Raw genomic sequence first — 19,123 nt, 5'->3', positions numbered from 1 at the left:
CTTGCACGCATAAACAAAATATTTGTTATCTAAATAAGTTGGAACAATTTTACATACATGATTTTGCAATATTGTTTTTTCACATTTAGAACCGTATAATATTTGGCACAAAATGCGATCAATTTAAATTTTTCTTCACCGTAATCGATACGAAATGTTATATCGATATTTTTCCTAGTCAATTGATAGATTAATATAATCGCAACGAGTGATAAAACTGTTGCAACGTTTTACTTTACGCGCGTCACAGTGCATGGACGCATGTATACGTTTATAAGTCTAGTCACTGTCGAGTCGAGAATCATAAAATGAATTTATCCGTCGCGCGCATTAGAAAACTTTGCTCAAATTTAGATTACGAGTCGTTGTATGTTTTTCTAGCTACGTTACGTTGCGGGGATGTATGATGGATTCTAGATTGTATTTATGAATTAACGAAATACATGATTATTCTGTGTCATAATGCTTAAAGAACGAACATCGACATCTTTCTTTTCTTACACACGTGTTTATATTTAAAACTTATTTCTCTTTCTTGATCGAATTCCCTATTATATTTGCGAAAAGTGCTCTTGTTTTCTCTTCTTTTCCTAACGTTTCCATCCAATCCTTCTTGTTTCTTGCGTACAATGGAACGTTTAATTTGTTCAACATTATTTGTCCAGATTTGGTCGAACGCAAAGATTCTCCGGCTGCTGCTAATTCTTCCATGATCAAAGTTTTCTGATTCATATGCGCTGATCGCCATATTCTATCCAAGCATCTGGAGCCATGTGTACTGCGAGCCAATCGCGACCAGTATCCTTTCAATTTTTTTCCAAGTTTTTCCCTGCTTTTCTCACCGATATATTTGCTGTCCATGTAAGCATCCACGATGCGACTTCCTTTTGGATCTTCAAACAACCGCACTACTTCCTCTATGTCAGTTTCCAACAAGGAATTAACCATTTTTATAGGTTTATTAAAATTGAGTATAGCCTGTACTATTAGACTTCCGTGTAAACTGATCAAAGATTTCGAATCATCTTCCTTTTTTTCTTTTAAATTTTCTAATTGATCGGATGTTTTTAAACTTACCACGCAAGCCACGATAAGATATTGTTTCTCGTTTGCTTCGCAATGGAGAGTTTTTAAAAGTTCAGTTACAAATGCACCCTGCTTGACTTGCAATCTTAAACACGCATTCGCCACACTGACTAAAATTCCTGTAAAACCTTTTTCAAGAATTTCAGAAAAATGCACGTGAATCTCTTCAAATATCTGTTCAAATTTTTCCTTTACCGTACAATGATCAAATAGTCTTTGTACGCTGAAGTTTGTATTTTGTGTCAATGACAATTGTTTCAAATTGCCTGAAAAATATCTTTCATAAATATCATTAAAAGATTTAGGATTTCCCACTGATAAGCAAGCCTCTAATAATCTGATTGAACTTTCTGTGTTAAAAATATTTGACAATTGTTGATCTTCTCCAAGCTTAAAACATTCATTTGTAATCTTTTTAACATATTCTTCCACCATACTTGGGAATGTATCCTTTAAAGAATATAAAGCACTTTGCAATAATCCAGATGTAAGTTCATCTTTCCCAAATTCTAAAAAGCAAGGCCATTTGTATAATCTGTTACATGTTGAGGATAATAAGTCTTTATACTCTTGTATGACTGGTCGTCTTACATCACATATTACTTTTTTTTTATCATTAGCTTCAGGCTTATCGATTAGACCACCAAGGCATTCGATAACAGTCCTCAAAAGATGATTCGCATATGTATCGTACACAAACTCCTCTATATTATTAATAAAATATTTACTTAGCTTCAACACGATGCTGTTGTAACATTCCACTTCCGATTCCTTAACCTCTATATTGGCATCTACACTTTGTTCAGCATTAGATTCTAAAACTATTTTTTTATTTCCTCTATCAGCGCAAACCATTACGATCTTTTGTAAAACGTGACTAGCAAATCTGTCATTACTGAGAAGTCGTAAAGAAGGATTGAAAGTAGTAACTAACCTTTGAATCGTTTCCAAATTCGCGTATTTTAAAAGTGAATCCAATATTCTGGATCCCACTTGATTTTGGGCATATTCAATTTCGTGTCCAATAGTTTGTTCGTATACATTATTCACAAATATTAATTTCTCTTCGACAGTAGGAAAATCACTTTTCATCAATTCCAGAATACGTACCATATATTGATATGTATCATGATCTACGTCAGATCCATGATTCCTTTGTCGTGCGAATTTTTTTGCCATTTGAGCACACGATCGTTTCTTTTTTCTCTTTTTACTTCTTTCATTGTTCCAATTATTGTTGACCATGTTTTAAAATGATTTTTCACACAAAGCAACGTTTACATAACCTTTTTATCGCGTGCACGCGACGTCGTTCACAACTTTATGCACAAAGTATAGTAAATATAGACAAGAATAGCACATAACGAGAAAAAGATAGAGATAAAATAAGAATTGATTGTCAGTACCATCTATCGAGAATAATTGACTTTTCTTCAAAAAATCATCTTTTTAAAAACATTCAAGAGATGGTACTGATCCTCAATTCTTTTCCTATTATTGAAATGTTTTTACATATATATCATTAATAATTTCATTTTGCTGAAACATTATATAAGTTTGGACATTTTTAAGTATTAATTTTTTTTATTATTTAAATTTATATATATATTTTATATATATTTTTATCATTTTTGCAACACTTGAATACTTTTTTATAGTTTTCTTAATTCCGAATTTTTATTAAAATAACTTATCTATGATGTCATCAGGATGCATTAAAAATACACTGAGTTTTCCATATCATTTGTTCTTTACTTTATTTTACACACTCGAATTAATCTACATAAATCTTTATACGTCGTATCGTAATTCGAAAATTCTTATCGTCTGGCATATCAGTGCGTTTTATTTTAACAAGAAAAAAAATTCTGTAATGGACGTAATAGTGAAGAAACATGGAAGAAACAAGAACTTTCGAATGCGGTTCTTTGGATCTCACTAGCCGTTTTATTATCCCGTAGGCTCGGATCTTTTGTAATGTCTTCCAATCAATGATTGTGGATAATTCTCGATTAGCGCAAACGAATGTCTATCGTAGTTAATTAAAGGCCCCTTCGACTGCTATCACAAATAGAGAAAAAGAGCATATTGAACGAAAATAGTTCTCATCAAGGACAATAAACTTTTTCCTTACCTAATAAGAAATATATCTACGTATATATAATAAGAGAAAGAGGATCGTTGTTCTTCTGGATTGACATTGATAAATTCGTGGGTCAACGAATGATATATGTTTCCTAATAATTAATCTTCCATAAATTTATGCGATGCATGATTTTGCAGAGACATATGAAATGATGGATTGTAATTAGAACAGTTCTTGAATAGTTAATTTTTCCGATGTCTCCGTAATATTACAGGTACCTTCGAGCATCAATAAGTTTTTTATAACGATGCATTAGATTGTATTCTAATAACTTCGTTAGGACTTGTACAGATAGAAGCGACCATATCGGTTGCTATCAAATCGCCGATTCAGTTTCTACTAATTCCTTAAACAAGATTTTTTATCTACTATAACGCGTAAAAGTTTACAATCAAATAGTCGAGAAAGACGGATTAAAATGCGAATAATTTGTAGCTGCACGCGTCAAACAGCTCCGTATTCCTCGCTAGATGGCGATTCGTCATTAGGAGGTGGCCTAGGCGGTCTGGGTGGCCTAGGCGGTCTGTGTAAATGTACACCAGGAGCTGGTCTTCTCGGAGGTGGTGGAGGATGAGTTCCATAAGAGGTGTCATCCCCTTCTTCACTGCTAGGGGAAGGGGATGGTGCTCTGTCTTCTTGTTCTTGTAAAAGTTGTCGAAATTCTTGAATAGATTCGTTTAACGACCAAAGTTGAGCGAGCAAAGAAAGATCCAATTGTCGAAGACCAAACTGAAAAAAAAAGATCAAATTGTAAAAGAATATTCATTATGTTTTTATAGATATTTTTATAGAATGATCAAAATAACTGTTTATTTATTTATGATTGTTTATTTATATATACATATAAACAAATATGTTTGCCGATAAATATTTGTAATTCAATGAAAAATCGCGATTATGTCACGAAAAGCATTAGAGTTTAAAATTTATAAACTGAGAAAATGTATTTTCAAGACCAGTAGCAATTCTTGTGGTGCTAACCGTGAGAATGAAGGGATTAGATAAGAGGCGCAAAATGAGAATGGGAATGAGAGGTGTCAGCGTACCAAGAAAGAAGGTAAAGAAAAAGAAGGAAGAACAAGAGTAGAGGTAGGAAGGAACGAAGGTGAAAGAGAGCGGCCAGAAAAAGGAGGCGAAGAGGGGAGTCACGCCTGAGGGAATGCAGCGTGGGAGCGGCTGTGCCAGTTCGCTTCGTGTCTGGATTAACTATTAAACTATTAGCCTAAACTTTCGAACAAACCGTTTCGGACCGATATTTATCTTATATCGTATATCGAATATTGAATTATATATATGCCATCATAAATAAATAGAAATTATAGCGTGGATGAAATAACTTGCTATCATTATAAGAAAAAAAAGAAAAAGAAAAAATGACAACCATATTCGTTTCGCAAGAGAAGCCTACGCTTCAAATACGTATTCGTTGCGATTTGTGATGGCATTCGCATGCAATTTAATTTCAAGGTAACGGACCTAATCGACCGAATGAGTTTGACACATATAAATAGAACGATAAAATTTCACATTATAAATGAGATGATAGAAAGATTAATTATATCTGAAAAATATTCGAATCATGATTTACATCAGAAATCAACTCCCCGTTAACACGCGACTTATGACGTTCTAATTACTTTGACCTTCCGCCATTTATACAAATCTTGCATCGTGACTTGTAAATCCGTGGAATTTTCCTGTTGACGTATAGAGAAGAACGCGGATGACTAACAACATTTATAAGCTAATGGCCTCCATAGACAATTATATAATATATATATATTTATATATATATTCGACATATTCTTTTATTCTTTCTAGATAACGAATAAATACGAACAGAAAAAGAGAGAGAAAGGATGCCAAAAAATTTTCAACAATCACCATTTCTCTCCTCAGTATAGCCAGTTGTGTATCCAATGTGGTAAGCTGTCTAGCAGGAGGTGATGGCCTGGACGATGATTGGATCGGGGTTTTACCGCCTCTTTGCGTTTTACTGGAAGATCTAGTGGGTGGCGGAGGTGGTTCGCAACCCTCGCTTCGTCCACCACTCAAATTAAACCCACTAAGACTCCTTGGTAACGGTGGTAGACCTTGCAGGGAAGACATAGCGATCCTTTCTTGTATGCTGAAAAAGGCGAGAGTTTCGTTCAGTCAACGAAATTGAGAATGGAATAAGATCAAGGATCGATCAATCCCTTTTAACGATCACTTGAAACTCTATTATTAATTCGAAATCTATCAACGATCTTCGAAACGTTCTTTCGACTGTGTACGGATTTGTTATGCATTCGGTTATTCGTTTCGACATCACCGTTTCGCACGAACGAAGCGACGAAGTAGGTTAGCAGGTAAAGGAAATTAGAAACAGGACGATACTCTGATATTGCGCGCAGAATAAAAAAACGGTAAAGACTCTGCTATTCTATTTTGCACGTTCCTTTTTTACCACTCGTTTTATCACGCAATTAAATCGTTAAAGCAAAATGTGTAACACGAGAAACTCTTGATGAATCGAATCACTGGATTATTATATACGAACAAATCAACTCTTGCAATAGTTTTACAAGCAATTATCAAGTTTGTTTACAATAAAATATATCAACACGATTAATCAACACGTCAGTATCGATCGACCAAACTTCTTCCAGCTTTAAAATTACGTTACATCGATGATTAATCGGCGAACTACCTTGGAACATTAAAGTCCCCGAATTTCTCGTTTTCACAACGATCAAATCCATTGACTCGACTTCCATCAATGACGTCGCCATCTTCCCCGGACAATCTGATCTGCGTGGACGAATAATGAACACCGGCTTCCAACCAATCTTGTCGATGAATGTTGTCATTGTCGTTGTCATTCTCCGCATCCTTGTTGTTGTGGTTGACATGGTGATTGTGATCGTCACAGTGATCAGGATGATCGTTGGATGCGGCTTTACGGTCCGATTCGTCGATAACAACCACCGTGGCACGGTCAACGTTCGAAACGTTCGAAGATTGGGTCGTGGTGGAACTTTCCGCGCTTTTCCTCGTCGCGTCTCGATATTTCACGAGACACGATCTCTGGGTTGGCGTCGGCCGCGTCGAGCCATCGGCTTTGCTTCTCTCCGAGCATTGGCTTCTCTCTGAAAAACTTAGGCCCCCCCTTTCCCCGTTTTTCTTCGATTCCGAAACGTCGGGCGAAGCGTGACAACACTGTACCTCGTCCAGAGATACGCGCGACTCGATCCCAGTAATTTTGGCATCGTTGTCGCAATCGGTCGATTCCTTCGCGCGAGATATCGACTCTGACTCGGTTCTCGCCTTCTCGTTCCCGGTCGTTCTATCGATATTGCTTATCGATTTCTCGCTTACCGGCGATCTCTCATCAGTGGTGGTTGCTCCGTTGAAGGAGCGTTCCTCCACGCGTTCGAGCAGAGCGGAATGACACGGGCTCGAGCGATCCTCTTTCTCTCGCGGCAGAGGAGGCGAGGAAGAAGCGTCGGTGTTGGGGCTCGATTCAGTGGAATTTGGCCGATGTTCCTGGTCGGGTACGCGGTGCCGCCTTTCCCGCGGATTTCCACGCCAGTCGTCCTCGTCCGCGCGCCTTTCACTCGCGGCTCGAGGAACGGGTTCGCGATTCTTGTCGAGCGGCGGATCGCAATCGCCGCCGCTTTCGTTGCTGGTTTCTTTGGGAAGCGACGACTCTTTGATCGAAGACTCGTAAACAAGCGTGCGTCCAACAGGAGCGGGACACACCTGTTGCCGATTGTTCGCCCGATCTCGATCGGATCTCCACGGTTTGGTGTTGGGCGGTGGTGGGGCCTGCCTGGTCGGGCAGGGCGGCCTTGGTGATCTTTTAAGGGCTTCTGCGACTACCTGCCGACTGGGTCGTGGCGGCACTGGTGGTGGGTGAGGCCTCTGCGTCGCTGCCAATTGCATTTTGCTCGTGATCGCTTCAAATTCACCGATCTCTCTTTCTCTCTCTTTCTCTATCTCTCTCTTTCTCTCTATCTATATATTCATCGTTCCGCGAATATTTCGAATTTATATCCGAACACTCAAGCCTGGAAACGAGGTTATTCGTGATAACGATAATCTCGATTATCTCCGGTTTCTCGATTGATACATATCTATACGATAAACGATAAACGATTCGTGATTAAAAGTTGAAAGTATATATTCAACAGGTTATAATTAACGAAGACAATTAAACCAGGAGTTGTTATTCTTCTCGATCGATAAGTTGCAATTTGAAATTAAACAATTAAATTGCTCATCGAATGATCCGCGTCACGTTTTTGCGTTCCATGAATGTTGATGTTCGCCACGCGAACAACATTGACGCGATACGCGATGAAGGCAGATGCGCCAATGCAGCATAGATGTTTATTCGTAGTTTCTCTTTCGCTTCAATTTTATCCCCTTCGAATTTTATTCCATTGCTTGTTTTCTTCCTCTTTCTTTTTATATCGATGTATACGATATAACGATAACTGTATGTTTTCTCGAAAAAAAAAACACCAATAAATAATTTAACAATTAATCATCGATGATACGAATTTTCGTGATTCACAGTTTCACGGAATAACACTGGTTCGATTTGTGGAACGCGCGACATTTTCAAAGACGCTCGATTATTTAAACGCGAAACAAGCGCGAAACGTTGCCGCGATGTGAAGCGAGTCGTGTTGAAGCGAGTTGAGGCGAATTGTAGCGAGGTGGGACGAGGTGAAGTGAGAGGAGGAGAGGTGAGGTGAGGTGAGGTGAAGTGAGACGAGGTGAAGCGAGGTAGGGTAAGCTTAGGTGAGATGAGGTGAGGCGAGGTGAGGTATAGTGCGGTGAGGTGAGTTGAGGTGAAGTGGGGTGAGGTATAGTGAGGTTAGGTGAGGCTTCGTGAGGTGAGACGAGGTGAGGCGAGGAGAAGGTGACACGTTAGACCGGCGAGGACTCGGTTGAAGAAACTCGGTCCGTGGTATCCTCGATCCGTTATCGTCTCCTATGTTATGTCCCCTGAACCCTTCTTTCCCCTCTATGGTTCGTCGAATGGTCCACAAGCAATAGCACGTTCTATAATCCGTTTCTCTCTCTGTTGCCCGCTGAACGGACCACAGCTAACTGACTTCGCGATCCCGACAAACATCCTTCGTGTTCGAGGAACCACGTGACTGGGCTCGAGAGCTCGAGCTCTAGCCCGAGTTCTCGAGTAGGCAGTGGACGTGCTACGCTGAACCTTTGTGCCTATCTCTCCCGATCGCATATACGTGTGTTCGATGGTACGCGCCAGTGTATTGGTATATTGGCAAAAGGACATGCTGGAAAGACTGACAGATTTGAACTTATCAACGCGATTTTCACAAATTTACACGAGAAAGAAAAAATGATAGAATTATATTATATAAAGAATATAATGAAATTAATTATGTTTAAATCTAATTAATTTTTTTTCTTTGAAAAAAATTTTAGCCATCTAAGTCGTTCAAAAGTGATCGGAATAATAGATAGATTTAAAGTACTTCGAATCTGTCGTTATTCGTGAACAAACGAATGGACCTCGTCGTTCGTATATGTCTGTTTGTATATGATAGAAAGAGAAGGGAATTATGAGTAGGGGAATCAGGCAGTGGGATTCGAGGGGTTAGAGAGGTAAAAGAGGGAGTGTAAAAAGCAGGACGAGAGTGATCGACGCGTGTGTATACGTGTACAATTACGCGTGCTATGCAAGAGAGACACGGAGGAAAAGACGTGAGCGCAAACGATACGAGGAAAAAGGATGAGTAAGCCAAAACGATATATAGTTAGAGCGCGGAATGGGTCGAAGGAAACGCGGAGGAAACAAGTAATTGCGAGAGATAAATACACCTTTGCAGAGTATCGAAAAAAGAAGCAAAGTAGAGAAAGAAAGTAGTGCAACGAAGTGAATCGATGAATGGGATCTGCAGTATTAAGAAAAAGCAATATATATACATATATATATGTAGAATTTTCATAATTCTTTCGTTACTGATCGTTGAAAATATCATAAGAAAATATAATGCATATTTCTTCTCTTTTCTCTTCGTTTAAATCAAGACATTAAATGTTTTAGCAAGATTTTTTTTTTAAAAATGAAAGAAAAGAAAAAAAAATGCAATTGATAAATGGATTGAAATGGAGAAAAAATAAATGGAAAAGAAATAATTAAGACTTTTTGAATTGTCATGAAATAACTTCTCAATAGTGAATAATTGCAAATTTTAAAGTGAATAGTAGACAGATATATGATAATACCATCCTTTCTAATCTAAAGTGCTGAAATAAACAAATAGATACAATATTCTTAAATATTATAGATTTAAGTCATAATTTTATTCGAAATATATTTAAAAAAATCACCCGCCATGCGATGACTGCGCGAACATATACGCGAATATATTTGAATTTCGTTCACACTCTGTTTCCCGACGTACACAAAAGCTACTTGTTCTACTTTCACCTCAATTCTTTTGGTAGGAGCTCAAATCATCGTGTTTGCATCGTAACATTATATCCCATAGGAGCTAATTATTGATAAATTTGCGCTTGCTGCACAATAAAGAAAAAATAGATTGATAAATTTATCGATCAAATTTGTACGATTCGATTGTCTAAATATCCCGCAAAGATATACTTAATTTCACTTGAATAATATTAAATGGAGTTAAATAACATTGTTCATCATAAGTAAATTCGTTAAAGACGCGCGAATCATAAATTATGAATCAAATAGTATCAAATATCATATAACTGAAAAAAATTTCTTTGATGATATCGCATTGCGATGAAATATTGTTACGTAAGTGCGCACGAGAATCTCTTTATTACAATAAGATGCACCGTTATTTGTTCAACAAACAGTTCAATGCAATCTACATCACATATTCCATCAAAATATTTTAGTTATACTTTTCGTTTCAAATCTTCTGGCAATGATTTCATCGAACTACTTTGTCGATCGATATTTGCAATGCAAACAAAAAATACCTTTCGATTCAAACGGAAAGATCGAGGTCAGACGTAGTTTTAAACAAGCTTTTCAGAATAAAAGCGAAGTCATAGAAATGAGTGCGGGCAAATTTTCTCAAGGGAAATGTATATGATGTAATTTATTTCTAAGCAATTCTATCTCACTTTCATATTTTATTACATAAAATTTAACTAGACAGAGAAAGGTTGAAGAAAATATGTAAGAATACAAGTAGAATGCCAAGAAACAATGCGAATTCTACTAACGTTTCCGTCGAATAGGAATCGATAAAACCGTTTGTTTCAAACAAAATTTTCTCAGTATACGCAACGCACAATGCACATTACCTGATTATTCGTTGCGTGCTGACACCTGCGGGACTATCGGCAAACCAGCTACTCTTTGAACTTCCATTCTTGACGACACATCGGACAGAGATGACTGGTTTGTTGGGAATGTAACCACTTCATGATGCAGTGTATGTGGAAGCAATGTGAGCATTGGCCCCAGACTGGAACAATATCGGAACGTGTTTATGGTATATGAACTTTTTCGGTTAGTTAACTAGGCACGCGCACCTTATGCTCCCGCTAATAACCGGCAACCAGATTTTGTTCAGTTTACATTGACACGCGCGAGTACGCGCGCGTCAGAACATGGGGTGTCGTGTGCGAGCAATCCGTTTCATTCGGCAAACCGATCGATAATTACAGTCTGCAGCTGCGCAAACGCTGTCGCGGCATTTTACAAATTGTTCCGTGACTTTATCGAATGAATTATTTATACATGTTTCTTTTATTTCTTATTTCTTCACAATAATTTTATTTACTAATTTCATTACTTATTGTAAAAAATAAATTATAATATAATATACCAATTGATCATTTTATTCATTTATTTTTTAGCATTTTTTAGGCAATAAATATCTATTTATATTTTGATATTGTTGATTGCTTGAAAAGTATGCACTTTATTGATCTCATTCAAATGTTGAATTCAATATTGAATAATTAAAAAAATTTAACTTACCTAAAGGACAATCATCTCCTGGAATTTTACAATCAGGACAACTGGCATCAAAAGGCATTCTACATATACCACAATTGTCATCATTCGCTATCCAACGCCAGGTGGCAACACCAGTCCAACCTTAAAAAATTATTTACAAATGTTTAACTTTTATATAATACGATTCGTAATTCAAACATATATATTAAGTATAAATAATGAGATAAAATAAAAAAAATATAAAAATATAAGTCTATTTTATGTTCCTGTTTATCAATAATACAAGGATAAGGAAAATATATGATAAAGTATATTTGAAGATTCCAATTTCAGTACTCACTTTTTATCGTAACTTTCATTTTCTATAACGCTTGAATGATTTATTATGAATAGTCTTAATCGATGAATCTTATATTGTAAGATAAACACTATAAAAAATTTATACTGATGTTTCTTAAATCACTGAAGAAAAACTGTTTCTAACCTATGAAAGATGACGTGAGAATGTAAATGTCTTAACGAATGATGATATTTGTGCTTATTGCGCCATCTTGTGTCTTTTGATTATTTTTATGTTATAAATTAATCTTTAATTGTATATATAATCATAATATATTTATAAATTTATATATGTATCAATATTTTTCTTTTTTTTTTACATACATACATATATATTAAATGACATCTATTAAATTTGAATATTCTTACGTCGAAATTTTGAAATCTTTAAAATCGTAAAAACATATAAATTTTAATAGTTTTAAAATTTTTAAATGTTAATTTTAAAAATAAGTATTGAAGTATAAAAAAAGATAAATAATATTGAAGAGCTTATAAATATAAAGATAAATGCATATTTGCATGGATATGTTAGAAAATTCTAGAACATAAAACGCGCGCGTTTATGTTCATGTCAGTCGTTATCGTTCACACAGAAACTCGCCTTCTTGCTTTGTCGAATTGTAGAACGAAAGCATCATTGTAAACGGTCCTAGTGGCGGCGCGCCGCTGGATGATACGCGGTTGTGATTCATTTTGTGATGCGGAAATGTAAAAGTTTCGCATTGAGAAGAAAAAAATCAACATTGACTAGCGTACATCGTTAGTCAAAGAAAAGAAAACAAAACAAATCGTGCGATTTCGTCGAAAGTTTCTGTCAAGATAAATGTGAAACAGGATGACACTCGTGGTTTGAGCAAAGATCTCGATCTCGTGTGTGCAGCCTGCCAGTCGCGACATGGCGGGTTTTCGAGACGAGGATAAAGCTCTATTTCCTATTCAGAGCATCTCCTCAATTGTACGAATCTTCCAAAATCAATTACAAAATAGCTCAGAACCGGACTTGGCTTTACTCTCAATTCTCGTCGGCGCAGTTGAAAATTCCCTAACCTGTAATCGAACATTTGCGTCGCAGGAGACCACTGTTTATGACGAACCGAAATTACCGGCCGTTGAGTTTCACATTGCTGAAGCTCTTTACACCAAGTTTCATGCAGTGATTAAGGGTGCAGTTGATCTTACAGTTTATGATACGAAATATGCAACTCGAGAGCTCGTTAAAAAAGTGTCAGACGTTATTTGGAACTCTCTTACCAGAAGCTACTACAAAGATCGCGCACACTTACAAAGTCTCTACAGCTACCTCACGTCAAATAAATTAGATTGTTTCGGAGTAGCCTTTGCAGTGGTTGCTGGTTGTCAAGTGTTGGGATTTAAAGATGTACATTTGGCTATGTCTGAAGATCATGCTTGGGTAGTTTATGGTGAAAATGGAACTGAAACTGCTGAAGTTACTTGGCATGGTAAGTGCTAGTTTAAAGATTTTAAATCTAATAATGAATAAATAAAATCAATTTTACTATTTTATTTTATTATTTTATTTTTATTTACTATTATTAGGAAAAGGAAATGAGGATAAACGTGGTCAACCAGTTGAACCTGGAGTAGCTTCTCGATCATGGTTATATGTGAATGGACAAGCTGTTGTATGTTCTAGAGCTATGGAAGTTGCTACTATAGTATCTGCTATAAATCCTAGTTTAAGTGCAACTTCAGATGCAGCTGAAGTAGCATTACTTCAACAAGAATTATTATGGTTGTTATATGATTTGGGTCATCTTGCTAAATATCCTATGGCCCTTGGTAATCTTGGAGATCTTGAAGAAGCAGCACCAACTCCAGGCAGGCCTCCTGCTATAGATCTCTTTCAGGTATGTTATCTAGAAACCATATTTGCATATTATACTTTTTTGTTTTAATTTAATGCATCTTTTATCCATTTTAGGAAGCAATTCGTTCGGCAAGGAAATATTATGGAAATGCTCATGTCTATCCATATACTTATCAAGGTGGTTATTTATATAGGCATGGATTACATGCCAACGCATTGTCATCATGGGCAGATGCAGCAGATGTTTTAAGAAAGTAAGTCGAAAAATTAAGTTAAATAAATAAATTAAATTGAATAAATTATGGAATTTGTAATCGAAAATTATATCAATTCTAATATTCAATAGGTATGATTATTCAAGAGATGATGGAGAAATATACAAAGAATTATTAGAAATAGCGAACGAACTTATACCGCATACGGTACGAGCTGATGAACGTTTGTTACGACAACCACGTTGTTTCGCTTATTTGTTGAGGTTTTACGATGGTATTTGTCAATGGGAGGAAGGAGCGAACACACCCGTTTTACACATAGGATGGGCACGACCATTGGTAAACACTATTTCAAAATTTGATGCCAGTATTCGCGCTCAGGTAATTATCGAGTGTTACGATGTAGAAGCGAAACAGGAAGAGGAGAAATCACAAAAGAGAGAGACCAGTCCAGAAGAAACATTAAACAATAATAACAACAATTATTGTAAAACTAAAGAAAGAGGCAATGCAGCCCGCGATTTGATCAAAAGTTTAGAATCGAAAGTGCCGTCTAATCCAGCACCGATGCATCCTAGTATTCAAGCGTTGACTGCAGCATGTAGCGAAAAGATACTTAACAGAGATTATCTATTACAAGGTGGCGGAGAACCGTTCGTTGCTCCGTCAGATGGTACTTTGCCTCCCGCACCTTCCACTTCTCAGGAGAATCTTGATCCTGAGGATGAAACTGATTCTGAACATGAAAGACCAAGGATAACATTATACAGTCAGAAGATGAAAGGTTTAAAGGACTTGTTGCTGGCTGAGAAATTAAACACACATGCGATTTCATTGCAATTAACCGCACAGAGCCAGGTACAAATTGGCAAAAAATCTCGTGGTACCGATGAGGTTGGAGTTAGTCAGCGTCCAAAGAGGACACGTCGCGAATAGTATAAGATTTTCGACCGACGTTTCGGTATCGTAAAATATTGAACAGCAGTAGTGCCACTGGATTCGTTTAGGTCGGAAAAGTCCGTAACGTGCGAATGCATATACTGAAATGTATTCCATGTATCGTTGAAATTTCAATCTTTTCTCACGGTTTCTTTCTGTTTCGAGTGAATTTCTGATTCAAGATTCTCGCATATTCAGTGGATTTGTTGGGATATGCAGATGATATGATGATGAATTTGTTTCCGTTTAAACTATCTCTCATGCATTTTTGTTTAGCGGAACGATTCCGACGCTCGATTATCGCGCGAATCCTTACGAAATACGTTCGCGTGATCCTTGGGACGTATTATCGTCATTAGATATAAGTGAAAAGTAGATGCGAAAAAAATTTATAGAAGAGTACAAAAAAGATTTTCTCGATTTTAAGTTAAATATCGAAATCGTGAGTGCTTGCGTTTTGTATTTTCGCGATGAAGATATATTTACGTGTAAAAAATGTCTTTTCTCTTCCACGGTACGTAGAGCTGTGAGTATATGTATATGTATATGGGTCGGGGGAGGATTGAAATAATAGGAAAGAGAATGTGGGGCCAGATGGTCATTGGGCGGAAATAGAAAGACGAATCGAACAATGTACCTAATGTATCTTCGCGAGGAGATCAGATTCTCAGCACAGTTATTTATTCTACGACAAGTAACGACAATTATCGACGGAATCGATCAGTTTCGATCTCGTCTTTTATCCTATTTCTAATCTCTTGTTGCACCCTTATTTATTGACCCACGTGTTTTTATCGAACTGTCGCACTTCGAATTATTACAACTAACAAGTTGTCGTTAATGTTTTTTACACGGTAGTTAAACCTTCTGTTAGACGTACGCTTTTACAATCTAGTAAGAGAGACCACACATTCCACTCCGTACGTGGTGCAAACTAATTAAGTTTTTACCTAAGGTATTTTAAGCATAAAATGCTCGCTTATTTTTATAACTATTTATTTTCAGAGTAATTATAAGTATCTACTATTAGAATTATTCTTTCGCCACTCGATAGATAGAACAGATCAAACGTAGATAGTCTACCGAAACGTAGTACACAATATTGGACATTATAATTCGTAACGGTGTGTTTCACAGTATATCATGGAATAAATTACGATAACTCGTTAAGTTTTGATCGCGAAATGGGAAACGATACATATTTGTACGAAGTTCCTCCATGTTTTTCGCGACAACGTACAAATAATTTTTTCTTCCGAAATAAGTATTGTTTATCGCTGAAAAGAACTCTCGCGTAGCGGCACAGAGGCAAGAGGGGATTCTTCGCCTATCCCCACTCTTCAACGTTCTCGGAGACCACGCGATATTAGTCTCCTAATATCGCACACTACAAGAGATTTCCTTTACTATTAAAAATTGTGAATAGAAGAATTGTATAAATAAGATATAATTATTTTCGATTATTTGAAGAGATTGCATTTCATCCTTTCAATAGAATTGCTTTTTTCTATCAATCGGATTAATATATATGTCCATATTAATAAATAATAGAAACGTGCTAGAAACAAAAATTCGTGTCAAAATAGGCGTTCCCCTTCTACTTTGACCAATCAGAAACCGCATTCCTTTCGCGATACTTCTTTTCAGCAGTGAACAGTACGCGTCATTCGTTTCCATGTGTGACAGAAACTGAAGGAGAAGAACTGTTGTCAATTGTTTTTCTTCAGCAAATTTTACCGCGTTCGTTTTTTTCAATTACGGATTATTACGTTATATCGCTTTATTTTGATGACAGTATTTTGTAAAAAAATATCGATACACGCTGGTACGTACGCATGATACTAGGCGGAGTCATTGATTAATCGCTTTTATCGAGCACACAGTACCTTTCTACGATTTTATTTCTCCAATGCTTATCCCTGTGTACAGGTGTACTTTTATGAACACGATACGAATCGAATACTATAATAAGAATAATTGCATCGATTGTCGATGCGAAAAGAAATTATTCGATGATGTTTAAACGGATTGTTGTAATGTATGTTGTTAACTGGAATGAATATAAAACAGGTCCGAAATACAGATCGAGGATCACTTAAATAATGAAGGGCGCTATCTTACTGTGATGCTGAATATATATTATACATATATACATAAATATATGTATGTTTGTGCGTATGTGTTTATCTATGTATGTATACACACATGCACACATTCGCACATATATGTATATATATACACATAATTATACAATTAATACTTGTAGTATTATAATTAACGGATGACTTGGCGCCGAAAAGATTTCATTCTTGAACTTGAAATCTTGTATTTGCGGTGCCGAATTGTAATTTTTATTAAAAAAAAAAAAAAAAAAAAAAAAAAAAAGCTGCATAAACGAGAGTAGATACGAGAGAGAAAGATTGAAAGAGAAAAACGAAAAAGAGAGATAAAGTTCGTTGAATCCGTATCGCTCGCATATCATAATTGACAAACGTTTTTAAACGTTTTAGATATCAGCGATCATTGACGATTGACTTGTTGTTACGTATTTATCTCCTGAATATGTGGCACTTTAACGAACCGTTATTTTTACGGTATTGCGATTAACAATTGTCAAAAAAATTACGAAAGAAAATGGCGAAGGAGAGTAGCGTGCGCGTTGCAAGTATACGCAGTTCTTGTACGTATGAGGTGGCTGATTTTTTTATTATAATCGGATTGTATGTTTTTCAAATAAGAATACAATTTTGTAATTTTTTTTTTTTTTTTCCTTTTTTTGTTTAATCATACTCAAGTCACTGAAGTTTTTCACGAATCGATTATATCGATTTTACGTATTTATCATTGTTTACGAAAAAATTTTTCATTAATTCAAGAATCGAGAAATCAGAAGGGAAAAGAAGTAAAAAAAAAAAATTATATATATATGTATATATAAGAAAGAAAAAATGCAAACGGTATTGGAATTTAGAAAAAAATACTCTTATTATATCGTACCGTGTGCAATGTTTTCTTTTTTTTTTTTTTTCCTTTTTTTCTTTTCCTATTTTCTTAACTGCGATAACGAAGAAAAATTTGAAAAGACTACAGGGATTATTATTATGCATAAAAAATAATAGGAATAGTTGGAGAAGAAATGGCGCAACAGAACAGTATTTTTGTATTAGCTATGTCGCGCAGAGGTATACTCTCTCTCTCTCTCCGAAATAATATTCAAACGTTTGGGGATCAAAGTTTTTGCAATATATCCGTTTCAGTGTCACGGTAACGGTTACCGCGTGCTCGAAGGAACTGAAATTTGAGAAACGACGCGTCAACGAAGAAGCGAGAGAAAAGTAATTGTAAAAAGAGATAGGGAATGACGACGAAATGGATAATCGAAAAGTAAGGTCGAGAAAAGGAGGGAAATTGACGAAGCGTGCCGCCGCTGATCACGTCTTCGTCCATTTTTATTTTTCCATTGGCAATATGGACGCGTGACGCGATGATTTTCGATTCCCGTTTATCAAAGATCCAGAAACGAATGAAACACACTTGTACACACGCTGCATTAACCTCCGCCTCTGTTCGTGTTTTGCTACGCTGCCGCGTATCGGCTCGATTGAGAACGAATCGAGAACAACGCTGTTCGCTGTTCCGTCTCGTCATCTCGATACATTCTGCATTGGAATTTCTCTCTGCTTCTTTCGGGTTCCCTCGACCCCTCTTCCCTCCTTGATCAATAATTGTCAAAGAATCGCGCGTCAATCTTGTTGTCAAACGTTGTGCGATTAGTTTTAGATTTCTCTCCGCTTTCTTTCCATTGGAAAGTAGCAAAATATTGGGAATAATAGAAGAAGAAACGGGTGATAGCGTAAGTTTATTCTTCCTCGATATATAAAACGATATCTTCGTATTTAGTGCCATAATAACGTCAGGAGAACGACTCGTCGCTATATATTTTTCGTCCTGTCGTTATTTCTTTCATCATATTGTCTCGTTACATACCACTGATCAAAGCTTATCGGACACGGAGAAGAAGTAAAACGAAAGGAGGAGGGGAAACATTTTTTTTTTTAAGAGAAGCACGTTATCGAAAGACCGTGTATATTGCATATTGTGCTCGATGAAACGAGATCAAACGAATCGTAAATATTTTCAATTCGATTATGGGAGGGGGGGGGGAACGTGGAAGAACGCAACGAAGAGGATTTCGCGTGGATTTCGTGCTCGATCTCTCCGATAAGCAAAGCGAGCCTCTCTTGCTTTTCATCCATCGAGTTTTATTTTTACCGCGTGCGACGAGGGGACGCTGCGCTCTGTTAACACGAAAACGGTAAAATCAATTTGGAAGATTGAATCGCACTATTAAGCTAATTACATTTTCCGCGCATATTACATATATTTACGTAAGAGTACTTAAGAAGCGAATGAATCGTCGAAAGATATCTTGATACGTAATGCCATTCGTCGAGATTAGATTTAGAAAAGTATCGAGGATGTAATGTCAGTGGGCCAGTGGGACGAGGCGAGGCGGGATAAGATACGACATACGTGAGGCAGATGAGCGGAGGAGGAATTAAAAAAAAAAAAAAAAAGAAAATTATCAA

At 36.5% G+C, this 19,123-nt stretch overlaps 3 protein-coding genes across 3 annotated transcripts; 1 reads left to right on the top strand and 2 right to left on the bottom strand.

The window, feature by feature from the left end:
• Nucleotides 1-84: 84 nt before the first annotated feature.
• Nucleotides 85-2,378, bottom strand: LOC122719755 (nucleolar protein 9). Its single transcript, XM_043945886.1, has one exon. The coding sequence runs from the start codon at nt 2,329-2,331 to the stop codon at nt 523-525; it is 1,809 nt and encodes a 602-aa protein (XP_043801821.1). The 5' UTR covers nt 2,332-2,378; the 3' UTR covers nt 85-522.
• Nucleotides 2,379-2,817: 439 nt separating this feature from the next.
• Nucleotides 2,818-7,859, bottom strand: LOC122719756 (uncharacterized protein DDB_G0284459-like). The gene is made up of 3 exons (XM_043945887.1): nt 5,925-7,859; nt 5,117-5,360; nt 2,818-3,961 (listed from the first exon to the last, which is right to left on the bottom strand). The coding sequence occupies exons 1-3, from the start codon at nt 7,157-7,159 to the stop codon at nt 3,677-3,679; spliced, it is 1,764 nt and encodes a 587-aa protein (XP_043801822.1). The 5' UTR covers nt 7,160-7,859; the 3' UTR covers nt 2,818-3,676.
• Nucleotides 7,860-12,219: 4,360 nt separating this feature from the next.
• Nucleotides 12,220-16,919, top strand: LOC122719753 (menin). Its single transcript, XM_043945883.1, has 4 exons — nt 12,220-13,012; nt 13,110-13,420; nt 13,495-13,634; nt 13,727-16,919. The coding sequence occupies exons 1-4, from the start codon at nt 12,448-12,450 to the stop codon at nt 14,529-14,531; spliced, it is 1,821 nt and encodes a 606-aa protein (XP_043801818.1). The 5' UTR covers nt 12,220-12,447; the 3' UTR covers nt 14,532-16,919.
• Nucleotides 16,920-19,123: the final 2,204 nt, after the last annotated feature.

This window comes from Apis laboriosa, unplaced genomic scaffold, assembly GCF_014066325.1.
Source record: "Apis laboriosa isolate Shangri-la unplaced genomic scaffold, ASM1406632v1 scaffold9_cov152, whole genome shotgun sequence".
Lineage (NCBI taxonomy): Eukaryota > Metazoa > Arthropoda > Insecta > Hymenoptera > Apidae > Apis > Apis laboriosa.
This window is presented reverse-complemented; position numbering and strand designations above follow the sequence as displayed.

Coding starts and splice junctions, on each gene's coding strand:
- LOC122719756 (XM_043945887.1), bottom strand. CDS start 7,159: ATGCAATTGGCAGCGACGCAGAGGCCTCACCCACCACCAGTGCCGCCA. Junction 5,361..5,924: donor GGGGACTTTAATGTTCCAAG/GTAGTTCGCCGA, acceptor CGCCTTTTTCAG/CATACAAGAAAGGATCGCTA. Junction 3,962..5,116: donor CTATACTGAGGAGAGAAATG/GTGATTGTTGAA, acceptor TTTTTTTTTCAG/TTTGGTCTTCGACAATTGGA.
- LOC122719753 (XM_043945883.1), top strand. CDS start 12,448: ATGGCGGGTTTTCGAGACGAGGATAAAGCTCTATTTCCTATTCAGAGC. Junction 13,013..13,109: donor TGCTGAAGTTACTTGGCATG/GTAAGTGCTAGT, acceptor TACTATTATTAG/GAAAAGGAAATGAGGATAAA. Junction 13,635..13,726: donor GCAGCAGATGTTTTAAGAAA/GTAAGTCGAAAA, acceptor AATATTCAATAG/GTATGATTATTCAAGAGATG.
- LOC122719755 (XM_043945886.1), bottom strand. CDS start 2,331: ATGGTCAACAATAATTGGAACAATGAAAGAAGTAAAAAGAGAAAAAAG.